This window comes from Xenopus tropicalis, chromosome 8 (assembly GCF_000004195.4).
Source record: "Xenopus tropicalis strain Nigerian chromosome 8, UCB_Xtro_10.0, whole genome shotgun sequence".
Taxonomy (NCBI): Eukaryota; Metazoa; Chordata; class Amphibia; order Anura; family Pipidae; genus Xenopus; species Xenopus tropicalis.
In genome coordinates, this window is record NC_030684.2 from 108090701 (window position 1) to 108113607 (window position 22907).

Sequence of the window (22907 nt, forward strand, 5' to 3'; positions counted from 1 at the left end):
TCTCCTGGAGCTAATATTAAGGGCCTTCTATTTTAAATGCCTGATGTACTCTGTGTTTTAAATAAAGGACATTTGGTGGTAAGAAACTGGAACCTAATCGTTAGGTAAAACATTGTAAAAACTTAATTGCTCAGAAGTCTGCAGACACACTTATGTGTATTTATGTGTCAGACAGATAGGCTTGTATTTCAATATACAGCCCAGTGTTAACAGTGCTCTTTTAAAGCCTGTCCCCTTTATAAGACTTTCCATAAGATTCTTACATTTCATCATCCCGATACCTCCTGTCTATTTCCTGGTTAATCTGTAGGATTTAAGAATTGCTTCATATTTCTCCAGGTAGTTACAGGTGGTCACTGGTATTTTGCTATGTAACCTACTATGTTTAAAGGTACAGATTTGGCATGTTGTTACAACATATGGCAATATAATACAGATAACCTTAAATTGAAAATGGGTTGTTTACTTAAGTGTATTTGTTTGATTTTATATTTTTGTGTTTCTGAATACTGTTCCTTCAAATATGAGGTGTGATTGTTCTACCGAACAAATGTATATGACTGGTGGTCTATGACTGGTGAGAATCTGTGCACATTGAGTTACCTTGTTATAATGCTTCTGCTAAACCATGATAGAAAACTTCCTAAATCTCAGCCCAACCAACTTTTTAATATACAGCACGTCTTGTCTAAGATCAGAGAATTATTTTATGCCTGGACTATAAATTAAATTTGCAGCCTGTTTTAAATGCAATAATAATAAGGCAGCCATACACAGGCCCATAGGATATGCTCTCTGACTGGCTATGTGGACAATGTGCCAAGTAGCACACACAGTATATCTTCGTTTCTACTGCTTCGAATGTTTGGGCAAACAATAGAAACAGCAGGAAGTGATAAGGAGCTACAAGCTACAATATATTGACTGACAGTGTATGATATTAATAGCATGTGTATGACTAGCTATACTCGGGAATTTCAGTAGAGTTCATTAGAAGTTAATGGTAGCAGGTTATATTCTCTAGAGTCAAATTCACCTCAAACCCAGTAGTCTGAAAGATTCCTTGTAAGGTTAAGTACACACAGTATTGTATTGTTTAATCTTGGATAGTCTCTGATCTGGCCAGTGGATGGTTTAAGGCTTAATAAAAAGTTACTTCATCAATAGTTACAATGGCACAATGTGGAAAAATCAAATATATTATAACCACAAAAGACAACTGCATTTTTTCTATAGAACTACACTTCTTCAAATTCTTTTATTCTGAGCATTGAGTATGTGTGGCTGTTAATTCTTGAGGTTTTGTAGATTGTGTGCCTGGAGAACAGCTGTCAGGTACAGTAGGGGTATATTTGGGGATGGAATAGAGATTGAGATAGCTGCCAAATGAAAGTGATACTTCCCCCTGACCAGAGTTTCTTCTCTGGGTGGCACACAAAAATGCTGATAAGATAACATGCTTGGTCCTTAAGTCATCTCACTACATTAAGGCCTAACTATGAAGGCAGGTAGAGTCAGTATTTCAAATAATGATATTCTTAATGTGCATGTTTTATTGAATGAAATTTACCTTAGAACTCTATAATAAAACCATTTCCTGTAGAGGCACAACCATTTGGGCCAAGGCATATACAACTTGCAACTTAGTCCCTGTTTAGTTATTTTAATTTAATTTGTTTCCTGTAAAGGCAAGACACTTAGTATGAGGGCTTTTGAGCATTTGGCACCATAGTTACATAGTTACATAGGGTTGAAAAAAGACCATTGTCCATCAAGTTCAACCCATCCGAGTAAACCCAGCACACAACCTATACTAACCAATCTATACACTCACATACATAAACTATATATATACAACCAGTAATACTAAGGGGCTGATTTACTTACCCACGAACGGGTCGAATGGAGTCCGATTGCGTTTTTTTCGTAATGATCGGTATTTTGCGATTTTTTCGTATGTTTTGCGATTTTTTCGGATTCTTTACGAATTTTTCGTTACCAATACGATTTTTGCGTAAAAACGCGAGTTTTCCTATCCATTACGAAAGTTGCGTAAAAAGTTGCGCATTTTTCGTAGCGTTAAAACTTACGCGAAAAGTTGCGCATTTTTCGCGTAAGTTTTAACGCTACAAAAGATGCGCAACTTTTTACGCAACTTTCGTAATGGATACGAAAAACTCGCGTTTTTACGCAAAAATCGTATTGGTAACGAAAAATTCGTACAGAATCCGAAAAAATCGCAAAACATACGAAAAAGTCGCAAAATGTTCGTTTTCAAGTCGGAACTTTTCCAATTCGGGTCGGATTCGTGGGTTAGTAAATCAGCCCCTAACTGTAGATATTAGTATCACAATAGCCTTGGATATTCTGCTTGTTCAAAAACTCATCCAGGCCCCTCTTAAAGGCATTAACAGAGTCTGCCATTACCACATCACTAGGAAGGGCATTCCACAGCCTCACTGCCCTCACCGTGAAAAACCACCTACGCTGCTTCAAATGGAAGCTCTGTTCCTCTAATCTATAGGGGTGACCTCTGGTGCGCTGATTGTTTTTATGGGAAAAAAGAACATCCCCCAACTGCCTATAATCCCCTCTAATGTACTTGTACAGAGTAATCATGTCCCCTTGCAAGCGCCTCTTTTCCAGAGAAAACAACCCCAACCTCGACAGTCTAACCTCATAGCTTAAATCTTCCATCCCCTTTACCAGTTTAGTTGCATGTCTCTGCACTCTCTCCAGCTCATTAATATCCTTCTTAAGGACTGGAGCCCAAAACTGCACTGCATACTCAAGGTGAGGCCTTACCAGGGACCTATAAAGAGGCAAAAATATGTTCTCATCCCTTGAGTCAATGCCCTTTTTTATACAAGACAGCACTTTATTTGCTGTAGTAGCCACAGAATGACACTGCCTGGAATTGGACAACTTGTGATCTACAAAAACCCCTAGATCCTTCTCCATTAAGGATACCCCCAACACACTACCATTCAGTAGATAGTTTGCGTTTATATTATTTCTACCAAAGTGCATAACTTTGCACTTGTCAACATTGAACCTCATTTTCCAGTTTGCTGCCCAGTTTTCCAATTTTGTCAAATCGCTCTGCAAAGCGGCAGCATCCTGCATGGAACTTATAGTTTTGCACAATTTAGTGTCATCAGCAAAAATAGAAACAGTACTCTCTATGCCCACCTCCAGGTCATTAATAAACAAGTTAAAAAGCAAAGGACCAAGGACTGACCCCTGCGGTACTCCACTAACCACACTGGTCCAATTAGAAAATGTTCCATTTACCACCACTCTTTGTACTCTATCCTTCAGCCAGTTCTCTATCCAATTACAAATATTATGTTCTAGGCCAATATTCCTCAATTTGATCATTAACCTTCTGTGAGGTACTGTATCAAACGCTTTAGCAAAATCTAAGTAGATGACATCAACTGCCATTCCAGCATCAAGGTTCCTGCTCACCTCCTCATAAAAGGCAACTAAATTAGTCTGGCAAGATCTGTTACGCATAAAACCATGCTGGCACAAACTAATAGTATTGTGAACTGCAATGTATTCAACTATCCTATCCCTTATTACCCCTTCCAGAAGCTTTTCTGTTAGTAGCTTTGATTTTCCATAAAGGTTGCCCAGGTTAATTGACCTTCACCTTTACAGATCTTGTGTCCCATCAGGAGTGCTGCTGAAGTAATTTTTAGTTACACTGGAGTGTTGATAAATGCCTTTCAACACTATGGTGTTTTGGTTTAATATGCACGTAAAAAAAAAATCTATATTCTAATATGTATTCCTTTTTTCGTAGACAAGAAGAAGTTTCCTGCTTATCTAAAGGACAGAAACCTGATGGCAAACAACAAAGACAAGATAACCGAGTCTCATTTAATGATCTGGGTGCCCAAGCATGGCATCACTGTGAGCAGTCAGGGAGAGGCTGGCAGTGGCAAAATGAATGCTTTGCCAATAATAGGCAAGGCAATTTCTTGCATCCTGCCTTGAGTGTTAATCCTAATATGCATCTTGGTGGTCCTAGAGGACAAGCAGGTTGGAATATGAAGGGCCCATTGAATCGCCATATGATACATAGTCAGAATGGTAGCTCTTGGCACTCAAATTCAGGGAGAGCAGCTAAATGGCACCATCGAGGGACAGGAGGAAACTTTCACTGGTACCCAGAAGGGAATGGGAAATTTCCTAACCAGCATCCTAGAAACTGTGGTGGAAACTGGCCAAATAATCACTATAGTAGCAAGAACTGGAACTTTGGGAGTGCTACCGAACCATTTTCACATGGGAGGAATAGGCCTTTAGAAAACTGTGATTCCACTAAAGATAAAGATTTAGGGTGGAATAATAACTGCACATCCAACATGTTTAAATTAGGAAGATTCCTCTGGAAACAAAAAGATAACAAAAATGGAGCTCCTAATCCAGCTTTTCAACCTCCTCACAATGCAAATAAAGTGTCTTCAGAAGATGGCAGTGATTTCACCAGCGATACAGTTCCTGATAACAATCTTTTTGGGTTTACAGTATCTGATAAATCTTCTAAATCAAAGCCCTTACTTAGTTCTTTGAGGAATAATAGTGTTTGTAAAGACAAACCATTAAGATGGACTCCATATCCATCACAAAAGGGCACAGAGACTTTTCAGCCATTACCAAAAGGTTTAGACACTAATTTGCCATTTCAGTTTTCAGAGATGAGTAACACAGATGCAGATACAGACAAAGCAGAGAACTTTTCAAACCCTCAAACAGAGGAAGATCAAAATGAGCCAGATACTTATTTTGATGGATGTGATAGCAAGAAGGCTGACCAGGCTGATCTAAAACGTGTTAGAATGCTTTCTCTAAAATCACCACGCTCTGTTCCTGATTTTAAATTTAGTTTTAAGAAAGATGGAAAAAATCCTTTGAAAGTTGCAAAACATCTTTTTCCTATGACTTTTGAAGAGCGACAGAGCAGGCTGAGCGCACTAAATTTAGAAACCAGACCCACTTTCAAACTGCATAGCAGTTCTAAGGACATAAAAAAACATAAACAGACTCAAGACTGCAGCCAAAAAGAGCCAGTTGAAACACTTGCTGAAGTTTTGCAGAAAGCTAAAGAAATACTGCAAAATAGTCAGGCAGTTCAAAGTAGTCATTACTGTCCTGCTCCCAGGGATGGTTTAATAAATCAAAGCATAACCGCTAATGTATTAAATAATCCCCAGAAAACCATCAATGTTTCTAAGGATACATTTGGAAATGTTGGTCATACCCAGAATTCCTCAGATAAAGGTAAAATATTAGACGATGAATATCCACGTGATTGTGTTCTGGATTATGATGCCAAAAGTGAAAAAACTGAAGACGCTTTAGAAAAATTAGCAAAATCCTTGGACTTGTGCACCAATTCAGATCCTGATACGTCTTCTGTTGAACCAAATATTGATAGCTTTAGGCCACATTTCAAAACTGAGCTATGCACTGAGGAAGAAAACCAAGACACCGACGTTAATCATCAATGTCAAGATATTAATGATGCTGAAACTTTTGAAACTATTTCTGACCTTGAACTACAGAAAGGTGCTAGCAATTCATCAGGTCCACGATTACCTGAGTTAAGCAAGCTTGGACTTCCTGCTTCATTCCAGAGAGATCTTACTAGACATATTGGTTCCCGAAACAAAACAGGATCCCATCTTCCTGAGCCCAATCTTAATAATGCTCGTCGGATCAGAAATGTGAGTGGTCACCGAAAAAATGAGACAGACAAAGATTCGGGACTTAAACCAACTCTAAGACAAATTCTGAATGCATCAAGGAGGAATATAAATTGGGAACAGATAATGCAACATATAACAAAGAAAAGGCAGGAACTAGGCAAAGGTCTGCCAAGGTTTGTACTTGCCCTCTTTAAAAGTTTGCATAATATCTCTGAATACAGAGCCTGTTTATTGTGTTTTATATGAAATCTCATATAATGATTTTATATGGACTAAAATTGATAATCTTCCATGGTTCTTGAGGAAAAACGTTTTACCTTAAACCAGAAGGTGAGATGGAATAAAATAATTTGTTTTCCTTGGTATTTACGAGAACAAGGCTCCTTCTCTTTTAGTATTTTTTTTATGACACTACACCCAATATAGCAAGGAGTGCATTTTTGCCTGACAAGCAAGCCAATCCATTCTTCTGTCCTGTAACTATTTATCTGTAGGGTCATGAAATAATTTGTTTTAAGGGCTCATTTATGAATGCAAGTTTAAAGTGCATGCAAGCTTTTTGTGCCCACAATCGAAAGTTTTTTTCCCCCTAGAAATTCAGTGTAATAGCAGGTTTAATTAATTTATCTTCTTTAGTATATTACTTTCAGGTTATATTTTTGTTTTGCTTACATCACTGGGAATACAGTATTGTATCCTTTTCAGTGTGACAGTGCTTTTTAAAGGGATACTGTCGTGATTTTTGTGGTGTACTTTGTTTCTAAATTACACTGTTTACTTAGAAAATAATTCACTGCCATTTAAAAGTGTATTCTTGAATTAACAAATTTATTTTTTAGTTGTAATATTGGTGTGGAGGAAGCCATCTCATGGCATTATGCCTGAGCTCCTTCTGAGCTTTCAGAAGGAGCCAGCGCTACACATTGGAACTGTTTTCAGATAACCTATTGTTTCTCCTACTCCCATGTAACTGGGGGAGTCCCAAGCCAGACTTGGGTTTCCTACTATTGAGTGCTATTCTCAATATTAAATTAAATATAAAAAATTTGTTTGCGTTTTTGAAAAACAGATTACAATGCAGGATTCTGATGGAGAAGCTCTATTAAGTGACGTGTTTTAAAAAAAAAAAAAAAAATGTGTTTTCCCATGACAGTATTCCTTTAAGTTAAAAACTACTGTCAGGCTTCTAAGTGTAGGATTTGGAAAGCATGAAGATGAAAATGAGATTACCTCCTACTGTACATCTTACAGCAGACTTCTAATCAAGCTATAGATATAAATCAGATTGACTATATCTGAAATAAGAATAAAAATACTTAATACACTGACATGTAAATAATTTATTTAAAAATATACTTGCTTTTCTAAAAAAAAAAAAATCTTGTCATGTTCTTTTTAAGGTTTGGAATCGAAATGGTGGCACATGTTCAAAGTGAACAAGAAGGTCTTGACTTTGATGAGGATACAGAGCTGAGTATTGAAAACTTCCCTTGGGAGGGCATCTGTGCAAGGAAGCGGAGCCTCTCAGAAAGCAGTGTAGCTGTAGACAAAGCCTCTGTTTATGATGTCTTTAATGGCCATGAATCTGAATTGTGTAGAGAACGAAGCATTCCCTCAATCCAAGGCACATTGGAACAATCGGGACCAAATGCAAGTTCTGCATTCATGTTTCAACCTAAGATAGAAGAAGAAGATGATATTCCTATATCATATGCAGCTAATTCTAATGCTCTGTCCGACCTCTTATTAGCTGAAACATCTCAAAGTCAAAATGTTGCAATAACAGACAGTCCATGCACGTTACAGAGCGCGAATGAGGATGTTCATCAAAGTGCTGCAGATGCTTCTGCTGTCAGCCCAAATATGGATGCTGGTACTGATAGCTGTACTTCTGGCACAGAACTGAATGACGGTCAAGGAACTGGAAAGAAAAGAAGAGCAACCGGGGTATGTTTCTGTGTTGGTTCAATATGGAAATAGGAATGAGATTCTTTAGAATGTTATATTTTTGTTTTACTTTACATACAAAAAGTACTGTTTCCATCATATGAAATATGTGCATGTTTTTAAATTGAAGCCAGAGCATGCTACTTTGTCTACAGTTTACTTAAAACCTTGAGTTGAATCTTTAAAAGAAAGATTTTATTTTTGCTTTAGTAAAGGCAACACACAATCTTTTCACTTCACCCTTTGATAATGTATAAGGTTTACCAATTGTCTTTTATTGAATCTCTGGTCTCTCTTATGGCACAACTTGGGCTTGGGTATGCTTTTTAGCAATGCCATATTTTTTTCAAAATTTGACTCTCTCCACAGTTCTGTTCTTTAATTAATACTCATCTGTAGGACCAGAGTATTTTTTTTTTTTCAGTCATTAAAAGTTTGCTCGCCTGTGCCAGTTGGTGCTGTGGAGGGCCAAAACTGAACCTTAACATTAAATAGCAGCTGCTACAGTTATACTGTCTTGATCCGCTTTGATTATTCCAGCCTCATTTTTGATGTATTGGTAGTTAAACCCCCAAAAGTAAAATCCTTCCTTATTTGTTTGCTTTTCTTATAGGATGCTTGCTGTCCCGAGATTCCAAGTTTAGAAAGAAAAACTAAAAGAAGAAAAATCAGAGGAAGAAAAGGTAAGTTTGAAGTGATTATTATCAACATGTGAACTCTTCTGTACAGAAATGAATATTTCATCATTAAATCATATGGGTTTTTAAGCTCTTGGGCATGCATTTTATGAGAGGCTGGCTGGACTGTAAGGCTCGTGGCTTGGACGTTTTACTTGTGTGTCTTCAATTTACCATTTTTTGCTGTAATACCTTTCAAGGTTTTGGGGTGTTAAATGCTGTGTTTGCAAAATGGAAACCATGTTTTTAGATGTTTGTAACATATAAAAGTGCTATATGTGCTGTAGGCCTCATGGTGTGAAGCAGTCCTAAGCCACTGTTTATTTTTGATAGAACGCTCACAGGTGGATCAACTTCTAAGCATCTCTTTAAGAGAAGAAGAGCTTAATAACTCGCTGCTGAATGTGGATACTGACCTTCATCAAGCACGAGCTGCACTTCAGGCTGCTTATTTGGAAGTTCAACGTCTACTGGTGCTAAAACAGCAGGTTTATATCAGGTTTATTTTTCTGGGTATCTGTAGCATAGCACATACAGATAAATGTAATTTAACTTTTTAGATGAGAATTTCAAAAACATTCATTTAAAATTCTGCTAATATATAAAAATAGCCTTTTATTATTGCTTCTAATTATAGAACACAATTCCCACATCCTGCTTTTCTTGTAGATATAGCCTAGGGCTACCTAGCTGGAGCCTCATAGGCCCAAGTTTGTGGCATAGTTTTCTGGTGTATTTAACACTATGACTTTATTTTTTTCTTTACAGATCACATTAGAAATGAGTAAAATGAGAACACAGCGGATTCACATTCTGCAAGGACTACAGGGTAACTGCATTACCAAATTAGTACATATGAATGTATCTCTGACCTACCAGTAATATTATGGTAACCTTTTAATCAAATGATAGGAGTGGGGTCTGTGTTAACACTACCTCTTTAAATACTGTTCTCATTAATCATCTTTTGCACTTGAAGGGAGGCTTATCCCTACTGATAAGGGAGTGCTATTTGTTTGGGCTAATTTGGCTCTCCAGCAACAGAACCAACAAATAAAGCACTTTTGTAACGGCTGGGGAATTTTGTTCTCACAAAAACTAGCTAATTGGAATTTAGAAACATTTTTTACTGTCTAAAATACTGAATATCTTTGTACAGTGGAGGAAATAATTATTTGACCCCTCACTGATTTTGTAAGTTTGTCCAATGACAAAGAAATGAAAAGTCTCAGAACAGTATCATTTCAATGGTAGGTTTATTTTAACAGTGGCAGATAGCACATCAAAAGGAAAATCGAAAAAATAACTTTAAATAAAAGATAGCAACTGATTTGCATTTCATTGAGTGAAATAAGTTTTTGAACCCTCTAACAAAAAAAGACTTAATACTTAGTGGAAAAACCCTTGTTTGCAAGCACAGAGGTCAAACGTTTCTTGTAATTGATGACCAAGTTTGCGCACATTTTAGGAGGAATGTTGGTCCACTCCTCTTTGCAGATCATCTCTAAATCCCTAAGGTTTCGAGGCTGTCTCTGTGCAACTCTGAGCTTGAGCTCCCTCCATAGGTTTTCTATTGGATTAAGGTCCGGAGACTGACTAGGCCACTCCATGACCTTAATGTGCTTCTTCTTGAGCCACTCCTTTGTTGCCTTTGCTGTATGTTTTGGGTCATTGTCGTGCTGGAACACCCATCCACGACCCATTTTCAGTTTCCTGGCAGAGGGAAGGAGGTTGTCGTTCAGGATTTCTTTTTTTTTTAAATATTCTTTATTTTGTAACAAATAATGGGGGTACAGAAGGGAAGAAGGGAGGGGTAATCAGACAATTAGTTACCGTATATATGCATTATCAGTACAATCATGACAATAGGTGTGTCCCTAGTACATCAATTTCTCTTGTCGTTCAGGATTTCACGATACATGGCTCCGTCCATTTTCCCGTTAATGCAAATAAGTTGTCCTGTGCCCTTAGCAGAAAAACACCCCCAAAGCAAAATGTTTCCATGCTTGACGGTGGGGACGGTGTTTTGGGGGTCATAGGCAGCATTTTTCTTCCTCCAAATACAGCGAGTTGAGTTAATGCCAAAGAGCTCTATTTTGGTCTCATCAGACCACAGCACCTTCTCCCAGTCACTCACAGAATCATTCAGGTGTTCATTGGCAAACTTCAGACGGGCCTGCACATGTGCCTTCTTGAGCAGGGGGACCTTGCGAGCCCTGCAGGATTTTAATCCATTGCGGTGTAATGTGTTTCCAATGGTTTTCTTGGTGACTGTGGTCCCTGCTAATTTGAGGTCATTAACTAACTCCTCCCGTGTAGTTCTAGAATGCTTTTTCACCTTTCTCAGAATCATTGACACCCCACGAGGTGAGATCTTGCGTGGAGCCCCAGAGCGAGGTCGATTGATGGTCATTTTGTGCTCCTTCCATTTTCGAACAATCGCACCAACAGTTGTCACCTTCTCTCCCAGCTTCTTGCTAATGGTTTTGTAGCCCATTCCAGCCTTGTGCAGGTCTACAATTTTGTCTCTGACATCCTTGGACAGCTCTTTGGTCTTTCCCATGTTGGAGAGTTTGGAGTCTGCTTGATTGATTGATTCTGTGGACAGGTGTCTTTTATACAGGTGACTAGTTAAGACAGGTGTCCTTAATGAGGTTGACTAATTGAGTAGAAGTGTCTAACCACTCTGTGGGAGCCAGAACTCTTAATGGTTGGTAGGGGTTCAAAAACTTATTTCACTCAATGAAATGCAAATCAGTTGCTATCTTTTATTTAAAGTTATTTTTTCGATTTTCCTTTTGATGTGCTATCTGCCACTGTTAAAATAAACCTACCATTGAAATGATACTGTTCTGAGACTTTTCATTTCTTTGTCATTGGACAAACTTACAAAATCAGTGAGGGGTCAAATAATTATTTCCTCCACTGTATATATAAAATATAAAAAAAATTTTTGTGTGTGCTTCTTCTATGTCAATAGGGTCATATGAACCAGCAAATGACACTGCCAAAGAATCCAGCCCAAGGCCACAGACACCAGTTGTGTCCCCTGGAAGTGTGTTTAATTATGTCGTGCAGACTCCTCCTTATGTTGCTCCTTGTGTGGAAAGTAGCACATTAGTACCTTCTCCAGTTCAGTCCATCACACCGCCTTCTTTTGCTACACCTGATTCATCGGTTGTAATTAAACAGGAGCCAATGTCACCTGAAAGAGAAATAAAAAGCACAAGCGCAGTAGCAGACTGTCCTGTGACATCCCCTTTGTCCAGTGGTAAGTATTGTTATAATAAATATGGAGGCAACCAAAAGTGAACATAAGTAGCTTATATAGTTGTATAATATCTATTGTTACCAGTTGTAATATCTATTATTAGATGATTATCTGTTTAATGGTAAAATCTAAGTAAGCTTTATCAGAAAGGTCTATGTAAATACAGCCATAAGCACTCACAGAAATGCTGCACTGACTTCTCTGTCAAAAGCAGGAAGCTGACTCATAGTCTTACAAACTGAGCATGTTCACTTGGTCTCGGTCTCAGTGCAGGAGTGAGGCATTATGGGAACATTCTTTACACAGCTCAGCATTTTTTCTTCCTGTTTGGCTTCTGACCATCTGAACAGGTGAAATATAGGGAGACTTAAGGGCACTATTGAGACAACTGAAGGTATGCCTGCAGCTTGAGATTAACTCTTTATTAGCCTTTCCTTCTCCTTTAAAGGGGTAGTTCACCTTCAAATTAACCTCTACTATATTATTGAATGAGCAATTCTTAGCAACTTTTCAACTGGTCATCATTTTTAAATTATTTGCTGCCTTCTTTCAACTCTTTTCAGTTTTTAAATGGAATGACCCCAGAAAGCCAAAATTTTCTATTCAGGCCTCTCCTATTTATATTCCAATTTCTCACTCACGCCACTACTTGGTTGCTAGGGCAGTTTGGACCCTAGCAACCAGATAGCTGCTAAAATTGTAAACTGAAGAGCTGCTGAACAAAAGCGAAATAATTAAAAAATCATACATAATAAAAAACTGACCAATTGCAAAGTGTCTCCAAATATTACTCTCTACATCATACTAAAAGTTAATTTATAGGTAAACAACCCTTCTAAATGAAGGAAACGGGTGATAGATGCTTTTATGTTTATGTTGGTTTTATGCTAAGGAAACACTATTAAACATATTGGTCATATTTATATCACAAATACTAACTAAAAAAATGATTACTGACGGGTTCCTTTTATTTTTTATATTATTTATAGGTGATGTTCTGCAGAATGCATCTGTGTATCCTGTCATTACAGCTACAATATCACTTTCTGAACAAGCAAATAATTTACCCATGGTCAAAAATGAATTCTTTCAAAAGCCCAGAATTTCTGAGACACCATCTCCATCATTTGAATTCTCACAAGTTAATTGCAAACAAGAAAGAGAGAGTTCAGACCATACAACAGAGAATCCTAGTCAGCTTCAAGCACTTTCTATGCCAGCATGTCCTCAAAAAACAAACAATAATTCAGCTGGTCCAGCAACAGGTCTTCTGGTTGAATCAACCCTTTCTGTGATGGAGACCAGGGCAGGGAAGAAAAAGAAAAAACTACGAAAAAAGAAAACCTTACGTGCTGCACATGTTCCTGATAATAGTGACACAGAACAGGACATCTACACTGGCAAGCCAGTGCGAAAAGTTAGGAGCAGAAGATGTTCAAAGGAAACAGTAGTCAGCACCTCTACTTCTGTAGAACAAGAACCTGATGCTACGTCTCAGGAAACTGAGCAAACAAAAGACAACAATGATAGTGATTCCAATGTTGAGCTGGTGGAAATTCCACTTCGGCAGTTTGAGGTAGTGCCAATCGATTCGGACGACGAAAAGCCAGACAGTCCTTCTAAAATGGACATGGTAATCTCAAGACAAGCCAATTCAGATGCAAATGAAGTGACTTCCACAAGTGAAATTGGGACCAACTTCATGGAGGAGTCTTTGACAAGGTTTGTCAGTGTGTTGTAATATTTGGTATATACTTTGGTATATACTTGGATTATAAAGTGAACTCTTTGTACTACAAGCATTTCATAGCGACTTACTCTTTTGTTATCATTTTAGCTCAACTAAATATCGAAGACTATCCTGCCAAGGATCAAAAAATTCCTCAGGTCTGTATTTAATTCATATTTTGGTCTAATTATTCTTGTTTCCTAAATTATTTTAAACAAAGAGACTGTTATGAACCATTCAGTCTGGCAGATAAAATAATGAAAGCACATTTTCTAGCAGAGGTATCATCTGAACCTGGGGAAGATGAAGAACCGACAGAAGGCAAGTTTGAAGGACACACAGCCTCTGTAAATACTGTCCAAATACATCAGGGACTGCTCTACACCTGCTCTGCTGACAAAACTGTTCGGGTTTATAATCTCACGGTAAGTTGCCTTGCATTGTAAAACTCAATTTGCATTAGCAAGCAAGGGTCTTCTTATGGCAGTTTAATATGAAAGGGACTTGGATGCCTCTGTGAAATTATAAAATGTATTTTTGGGAGTCTGAGTGTAGTAGACTACATGCTTTTTAATTTTTTATAATTTTGCATTCTCCATTTAGTAACTGTATTTCTGTTTTTGAAATAAAATATGCCTCTGTGAAGCATGTGGCGCAACAAGTACATACCTTTTCCTGTATGAATAGTGTTCAGGTGTTCTTTAGGGTCTTTTCCATCTGTAAACGGCTAATGTACTTGTTGATAAAATAATTTTTTTTTGACATTATGTTTTCCTATGGAACCACCAGCCACCTTAGATGTGATAGAAAGCTTACCTCTAATTGTCAGAGAAAAAAACATTCTGAATGACATGGAGTGTGTGATTCAGTGTCACAGGGTGTCCTACATATCTAAAATAGTAGCTTGCTTGTAAATAGCAAGCATTTTTAGCACTCCATAATTTAGAAAAAGTAGATATAGAACTATTCAAAAAAAATTTATGTTTTTGACATAGCAGTTCTGTAAAGCAGACTTATACTCAACAAATAAAGTGTGCAGAAAGCAGAAAAAGAGGTTTGCTTGATTAAATTCTTAAGCAAATTGCACTGGTCTATAAGCTGCCATGTAATAATCTTAAAGGGATTCTGTCAAGATTTTATGGTGTAATTTGTATTTCTAAATTACACTGTTTACATAGGAACTTGCAGCACACCAGTAAAGAGTTACTGAAGTTTATCAGGGCACAAGTTACATGACACCATGTAAAATGAAGAATATGGCAAGCCCTATGTGAAATGTTAAAATTAAATTTAAATAATCTGAAAAACATATTTCAATGCAGGATGATGCGTTTTGAAAAAAAATGTTTTCCCATTACAGTATTCTTTTAAATATGTTCCCCACTACTCTTCAGCTTAGAAAGTGAGCTACAGTTTACCATTTTTCATTTCTGCTTCAAATATTTATAAAATATAACTGAAATTTACATTTATGTGGTTTTCTATCAGACTCGACAGTGTGTGGCAGTCTTTGAAGGACACACATCGAAGGTGAACTGCCTTGTTGTCACATGTACATATAAGAAGAGTTTAGCAGTATTTACAGGTTCCAGTGACCACACCATCCGATGCTATTCTGTCAAGGTATTGTTTTATGATCTGCAGTTCATACAGTAATTTAGGTACACCAGAAGGGCTGAGGTTAAAATAATGTCCATATCTTGAAAGACCATTTAAAAAACAAAACTGTGTTTCTTTTGCAGGAACTTACATAATTACCTATTAAATTGTGTTTGACTTGAGTAACCTATATTGTACTCCCTTTTTACAAACAGAATTTGTGCTAAATTATTTTGTGGGCTTAGGATTTACAAGCCCATTGAGACACTGTGTAAAATTTTAATAAAAATTGAATGGGGTGATTTGCAAATCAAATAAACCCTATATTATTTGCAATAGTACAGAGAAAACATTGATTGTTGCAGAATGACTCTGCAGTCTAAGGATCAAGGTGCTAAACTGGCCTGCCTGCAGTCCAGACCTGTCACCTACTGGAACACATTTGACACATTCAGAAACAAAAAATAACACAAAGGAGACCCAGTGTTAAACAGATGTAATCCTGTATCAGGCAAGAATGGGACAACAGTCCACTTTAAAAACTACAGCTATTACCTGAACCTTTAGGCTTGGGGAATCATAATACAGGTCCGTAGTGTTGTTAAAAGAAGATGTGATTCAACACAATGGTAAAGATGCCCCTGTCCCAACTTACATGGTTTAAAGTTGTGTGTTAAACATATTAGCTATGATTTTGCACTGCAAAATAATGTAGCACTATGCATACTTTATAGCACTTTGAGTTGAGGTTAGCGAAGGTGGGACAGCCCCTTTAAAAATCTGTTGAAAAGTTGTGTATAGAGCTCTCCGATTTCCTGTTTTTCCTAGTTTGCCACATCTTGTGAATGACACGGAAGCTAGGTATATTTCAGTAAATGCCCATATGCTGCCCCCTTTTTTGTCCCTTCTGTATGCACTGCTGCATACAGGATGAAGTACAGCACTTTTGCCCCTATTTTGGTAAATATGCTCTTCATATCTTTATTTACATGTGTTTTTTGTTTTTTCCATCTCTTTTAGACTCGGGAATTTCAGACAGCGTGGAACCTTGGTGAAAGAGTCCTATGCTTTCATGTACGATGGAAAATTCTTTTTGCTGGTCTTGCAAATGGCAACGTAGTCACATTTTCTCTAAAGGTTTGTGCTAAGTTTTAGTAACTCTGTTATGTCCCATTTAAAGGTTAAATGGAAGAGCACAAGAAGTTGTGAGAGTCAAGTAATTTTTACTAGTGCCTTTCTTTCATATGAAATACATAGAGACAATTTTACTGTTTTTCTAATAGTAAAATGTTAAAAGAGAACAGTACCAGGATGGACATGGTAGAAATCTGCATAAAGTTGATGTAGTATATTACCATCTCTGTACTGCTAGTATTCACATTTTTCTAAAACCTTTTTTTTTTTTTTTTTTTACATTTTCCAGAGTAAGAAGCAGACTGATGTTTTTGAATGCCATGGTCCCCGGGCAGTGAGCTGCATGGCAACAGCACAAGAGGGATCTCGAAAATTACTTCTTGTGGGATCCTATGACTGTACCATAAGTGTTAGAGATGCCTGTAATGGATTGCTACTTCGCACCTTAGAAGGCCACTCGAAAACTGTCCTTTGCATGAAAGTGAGTTCTAAGATTCTAAAATATAAAACAAACAGTAGTATGCTATAATTATATTATGCTGTTATCACTAACAGAAAATGCGTATTGCAAGTACTTTGGAGACTGTTCTCCACTGAAATTATTCATATGAAATCCTTTCCCTTATTCTTTAAAAGGGATTTTATTTCATCATTGCATATTTTAGTACATCTGAATATTAATTTCCACTTAAATAAAACATTTTTATAAAGAAAGATCAGCTGTTACTATCTCATGCTTGCCTCACACAAGAAGCAGTGAAAGCAAGCCCATGCATTCTGACTTCCACTGCCTTTCAGCACAGGAATGGTGTTGGAGGATGGTGGAGTTTAGCCTAGAACACAGAGAGTTGTAAATTTATGTCTAGACCGTGGTTTCTACTTCTTGCCCCGCATCTTTCAGCATTATACTAGCATTACTTAAAAAGCAAAGATCACTTGTTATGGGTCTGACGTGTGACTTACTTGTGCCAATTATTGCATGTTGCCCTATTTCAATCATGGCGGACCCTCTAATCAGAAGGGAGAATCCTGCAGCAAAGTTGATTTCAGAAAAAAAGACTGACCTTTTATGCAGGATATCAGAAACAAAGCATTTTGTGCCATTGTAAACAACATAAATAATAATACAGTCTGTTTGGTATGTAGAGTTTTTTTCTGACAAATTGAATTTCTGACTGTCAATTCTAAAATCCCTAGGGAAAGAGGGAGCGATATGCAGAGAAGTGGAGCCACCTAAATATTCATTAACTTTTGAGAGAATTTAGTTTAATGACAATTTGTAAAAATCATTAGAGTTCTATTTATCTAAGATCTATTTATATCCTTAGAATTTCATTTTTGCAAATTTGGATTACTTTTAACAGGTTGTCAATGATCTCGTCTTCAGTGGATCCAGTGATCAGTCTGTACATGCTCACAATATTCACGTAAGTTTTGGCTAATTTTAGTAAGATGAAAAGCTATCTTTAAAGGAGGATGAAACCCTTGTCCCTCCCTCCAAGCTCCTTCCTCACAGCATCAATTCTTTTCAGAAATCTACCTGTGTCCTGACCTGCCATAAATTTGCAGAACTGCGCAGCTGATCTCAAAGGGGCCATCTTTCCCTGTCTTCTAATTCTCTTCTGTTAGAGCACTGACATGGATTTTGGAGGAACATGCGAAGTTGAATCAACTTCAACTGCTCATGCTCTCACAAAAGCCGTACTGACAATTGAGAAAAAAGAACCAGAAGACAGAAGATGGAGCTTCTTGCGGGGAGGGAGCTTGGGGGGGGGGGGGTGCTGGGAATGGGGTAGGGTTTTCGTTTTTTAATGAAAATAATAATTCTTCATTTAAGGAAACAATTACCTTCCTGTACATAAGTATGTATAAATTACTTGCCTGCTGTTCTTGGTTTGCTGTTAGTAAGCTAATGTACAAGTGTTAGTGCAGCACAGCACCCAACATCTGCCTGTGTCTCATTCGCGCTCAGTTACTAGAGTAAATTGGACCCTAGCAACCAGATCACCCTAGACTTAGAAATACACATCTAGAAAAAACTTGTTGTGACCACATGTGCTTTCCTTAATAACTGCTAAAACTATGGCAGCTGCACTAATGGCATAGCAGTTGGCAAAAAGCACCATGTTGCAGCAGACATTCTACTCTAGCTCTGATACAGATTTTTTATTCTCAGTTTAAATTACTTGAAACTTCAGACATTTGTTTAAAATTGTAATATGGAACTGGCAGCTAACAACTGCACTGTGGTTAATTACTTTTAAAACTGTAATCACTTTAGAACACAGAGTACATTGTTACCAGATCTAACTATTATCTTGCTTTATAGACAGGAGAGCTTGTGCGCATTTACAAAGGACATAACCATGCAGTGACAGTGGTTTACATCTTGGGAAAAGTCATGGTAACAGCCTGCTTAGATAAATTTGTCCGTGTTTATGATCTTCAGGTAAGTAATCCCTTTTAGAAACCTTAGATTTGGGGGCAAGTGGTTGCCATTCTATACATCCATCCATGAAATAAACACTGGAAAAAAAGGATTGTTTTTGCAGTATTTTAAATTATCTTAGTTGCATAACACAGCCACTTCACTGCAAGGTGGCAAGCTATAGTTTCTCATTGTAGGTCATTCTTTTAACAAAGGTGACTTATGTATACTATACCATTTTTCCAGATGTTCTACTGACCAGCAAGTGAACATGGTCTTTTCGCACTAAATCCCATAACTGTATTTGCACTGCCTTTTGATTGTTTTTGGATACAAAGAAAGATAGCTTGAAAGTGTTTTTTCTGGGCTACCTTCGTTTAATCTTATGAATTTCATAGACCTCTCCTGCTAAAGATGTAGAAATGTACGTAAAAAGTATAACATTGTCTACTTTTGATGTTTTCTCCAAAAGTCACACGATCGTTTGCAAGTATACGGAGGACACTCAGACATGATCATGTGCATGACAATTCATAAGAACATGGTAGGATCTTTCTGCAAACAATTAAAAAGAGTATTTTAGTATAAATATTGGTTTTCCACAACTTCAGGTTTTTTGTGGCTTTCTGCAGATCTACACTGGTTGTTATGATGGTAGTGTCCAAGCTGTGCATCTGAACCTGCTGCAGAGTTTTCGCTGCTGGGTAAGGATTCAAAACAAAAAATATGAATGTGTTTTGTGAATGTGATTTATTACCATGATTTATTGGACAAGTAAACCTTAATTCACCAGGGGTGCAATATTTCTTTTTCACTAATTGGAACAAGAAAAGCTGACATTCTACCCAAACCAACACACACTCCCCATAACTACTGGACTCTTCACAGTGTCACTTTAAGCAAAGCCACTTTAAATCCTCACTGCACAATTTCAAATATTGCATTGCATTTTATTATTGTAAATACTTGTACCTTTATTGCACACTTTTATTATATTTAATATTTGTATTTTTTTGTTTTGTTTGTCTATGTAAAGTTGGGAGGAACACGGGTCAAAAAAATTTCATTACAGTAATGATGCTTCATTGTTATTTGTATATGACAATAAACTTGAAACTGAAGAAAAACGATGAGGCAGACCAGCAAGGGGAGTTCGAAGCACTTATATAAACATCTGTACCTGTTCAGATGCTTTAAAACAGAACCCCAGATTTCACCTCCAAAATCCCCTTTCCTACTTCAGCTCCTCTGCTTTTTACCCTACAAAATAGTCATGAACAAATATTATATTAAGATGAAGATAGTTTTGCAGTATCCGGTTTTAAATCATTGAAAAACTACTTTTTCTTTATTTTTTTCCCTTTGTGATTAGTGGCATGGATGCTCTCTGACATTTGGTGTTGTGGACCATCTAAAGCAACATCTGTTTACTGACCATACCAACCCAAACTTCCAGACACTAAAATGCAGATGGAAAAACTGTGACTTCATAGCCAGGAGAGGCTCCAAGCAGGTAACAAACATTATAACTTGCTGTATGATGTTAGCTTTTGGGGTGAACCCAGAAAATAATGCAGTATAAAAAAGGACATTTTAATAAGATTTTGGTGTGTAACCCAATTTTAGTCAAGGAGTGAAAATTAAATCAAATGTGCACTCAAGCAAGCACTTGACTGCCCTTAAAATAAGGCAAAAAAAAAAAAAGTAGTACAGATATGGGACCTGTTATACAGAAGTCCTGGGGCATGGGGTTTTCTGGAAAAGGAATCCTTTTATAATTTAATCAAAACTAATTTAAAACATTAAATAAAGCCAGTAAGAATCAAGTACAAGGTACTGTTTTAATTTAAGAGAGAAAAAGGACATGATTTTTACAAAAATAGAATAGATTATTTGCTTATAATGGAGTCTATGGGATATGGCCTTTCTGTAATTCTGAACTTTCTAGTTAATGGGTTTCTGGATAACAGACTCTATACCTGATTTAGTGTCTTAGTGCTGCAGAAATACATCCTACTCCATGTTTTGCGTTCTTTGCATTATGCTGAGACAGTTCAGATCACTGGAAGCACTGCTTTCAAATCTGCTGTATTATATAGAATATCAATGCTTTTTTTCTTTATTTTTGTGACAGCGTCCACTTTCACTCCACTGAAAGTTTAAATTTCAGACACATCTCTTCATAATCTTTACATTATAGTCCATAGCCATCAGTTGTTTGCTCCTAATAAAGCCCCCCATTCAGTTGCTGAACATTGCTGTTCTAAAACTGCTTTTGTTAATGAAGGCATTTCTTTTTTCACCTTCTTTACTGAATTTGAATGTGTTTCATCTCTTTTCAGGACACTGTAGGACACATTGAACAGCATGCAGAGGAATGCAACCAAATAAACACATAAACAAGCACATTACCTCCCACATTGGGAAGTCTTTGACAAGCAGCAGCATAAAGAACATCTGCATAACAAGACTGTTCTGAAGCCTCATGAACTATCTGCTTCCCTAAATGCAAGTTGCAGCACAAGACAGTAGTCATAAAGGCTTGTTTTTTTTATTAATCGCTAAGTAATCCAGTGTCTACTCTCTTGATTGTTTTCTGAAGAATTGTGCCATAATTCTAGCTAACATCTTTTTTTAAGTTTTTTTTTTTTCATGGGCACAGCATGAAAGAAACATATCTGTTTACTGGTCATGCTTCTCTTTCCAGTGAGAAGATTGAAAATATTTTTTTAGAATTCTCATTTGGCAGTGAGTTTTTTTTTTAACCTTTTATGTCCTTGTTACCAGAAAAAAAAAACTATTAAACTAATAATTTATACAACACAAAATTTATAGGTCAATTTATTTAGTAGAAGATGAAAATACAGACTGCATTTTTTATTTGTTTTTAAAATTAAAACAAGGAGGTGGGGTGGATCAAGTTATTTAAGAAAAATGCTGTATTTTAACAGCAGTGTGTAAAGGAGGAATTCACTATGCATTTACGACCATATGCCATTGTTTTTCATTTAAATGACCTGCATGAATGTGATCTGTAATGAATCACATTCAAGATATAAACTTTGTTTGATATAACTTAAAATTAACTCTTTGTGTGGCACTCTAGCAGGATCTCAGTGTGGTAAGTTAGGCCATAGATTCTTCAGATGGCACAGCTTTCATTGTATTTAAATTCCATCTCTGGTATTAGAATATAAACTGTGCTTGGCATTTAGACAGCTACTGTAAGCCAGTTTAAGTTACCTTAATACTGTAAGCCAATCAATATATCTATTGTTATATAGGCGAAGATGCCAATTTAAAGTGGACACTGGATTAATTTTATTATCAGTATTGACATTCATTTATCACTTCCTTCCCTACTTTTCTGCATTATTTTCAGTTCACTGGGTGCACAGAATAAGTACAAGGTTTATAATATTATTTGGGAAGTTTGTGCTAGCCACTGCAGTTTGTGGGGGGTGGGGGGAGCAGCAGAAGTTCAGTGGGCTCAGTATATTCACTGTACCTATCTAACTTTGTGAGAAAAGATTTAGGTGAGTACCAACCTATTCATTCTTTGTCTTGGAGCAGTTTATTAGCTCTGAGGCAGGTTTTCTGTGAATGCCATCGTTTTTAGAACATGTAAGTCTGTTGATGGATATCACTCAGAAGCTGAAGGTACTTCATGTTCAGCAGAGACGTAAAGACACTGATGTGCACTTCTATTGATGTCAGTTACAACTAGTTCTGAAATAGTTTCATTTCATGTGTGTGTGTGGGAATGTGTTTGTGTGTTTAATCTATATACTGTGTTTTCTTATTTTGTGAGACAAACATTCATATTTAGATAAAGCTGAAAACAATTGTCTGCATTAAGCATCCTTTTAATTGTGCAGTTACCTAGTGACCATACTGTCAGTGGTTTCGCTACAGTACCTGGGAAAATTGCATTTTTCAGTAGTATAACTACAAACCCGTAGGCTTGTTGCAAGAATTTGACTTGGTGCCCCCTACTTACTTCCGCCCAGAATCACGTCCAGTTTCTTGAACTTGTTCTGTTATCATACCCCTCAAATTTTGCATGGGGAATTAAAATTTAATTACTGCAGCTTTTGTTTTGCTGAATGGGGCCCAACTGGACATGGGGTTTTTCAGTGCAGCTCAGACACACTGTAGTTAATGAGTATCACTGCAGAAAAGTTATGGGCTAAAGAGTTAACTTATTAAAGCAGCTTTTCTAGTATCTTGTAATATTTCATCATCTACCCCAATAATTATTGTCATATAGCAAGGAAAAATGTACCTTAATGGCCTTCTTTATCAATTTTTGAGTTTGTCTGAACTGAATAAACTCGCATATCGAATGCTCATTTATTAAAGGAGAAGGAAAGGCAAAGTCACTTGGAGGTGCCAAAATGTT

The 22907-nt window shown here is 37.0% G+C and overlaps 1 protein-coding gene across 4 annotated transcripts in view; it reads left to right on the plus strand.

Annotated features, from left to right (window-relative positions):
- The window catches only part of znf106 (zinc finger protein 106), a 34582-nt gene extending 12243 nt beyond the window's left edge, over nucleotides 1–22339 (plus strand). For 3 of the 4 annotated variants that reach the window (XM_031890203.1, XM_031890205.1, XM_031890204.1), the window contains 18 exons: nucleotides 3812–5893; nucleotides 7121–7667; nucleotides 8281–8350; nucleotides 8678–8832; nucleotides 9113–9173; nucleotides 11325–11615; nucleotides 12605–13337; nucleotides 13453–13502; nucleotides 13621–13769; nucleotides 14833–14967; nucleotides 15964–16080; nucleotides 16367–16558; nucleotides 17442–17504; nucleotides 18407–18526; nucleotides 18978–19049; nucleotides 19138–19209; nucleotides 19878–20018; nucleotides 20848–22339. In XM_031890203.1, coding sequence (XP_031746063.1) covers nucleotides 3812–5893; nucleotides 7121–7667; nucleotides 8281–8350; nucleotides 8678–8832; nucleotides 9113–9173; nucleotides 11325–11615; nucleotides 12605–13337; nucleotides 13453–13502; nucleotides 13621–13769; nucleotides 14833–14967; nucleotides 15964–16080; nucleotides 16367–16558; nucleotides 17442–17504; nucleotides 18407–18526; nucleotides 18978–19049; nucleotides 19138–19209; nucleotides 19878–20018; nucleotides 20848–20904 — 5107 coding nt within the window. In that variant the 3' untranslated portion in view covers nucleotides 20905–22339. 4 annotated transcript variants of the gene reach the window in all.
- Nucleotides 22340–22907: the final 568 nt, after the last annotated feature.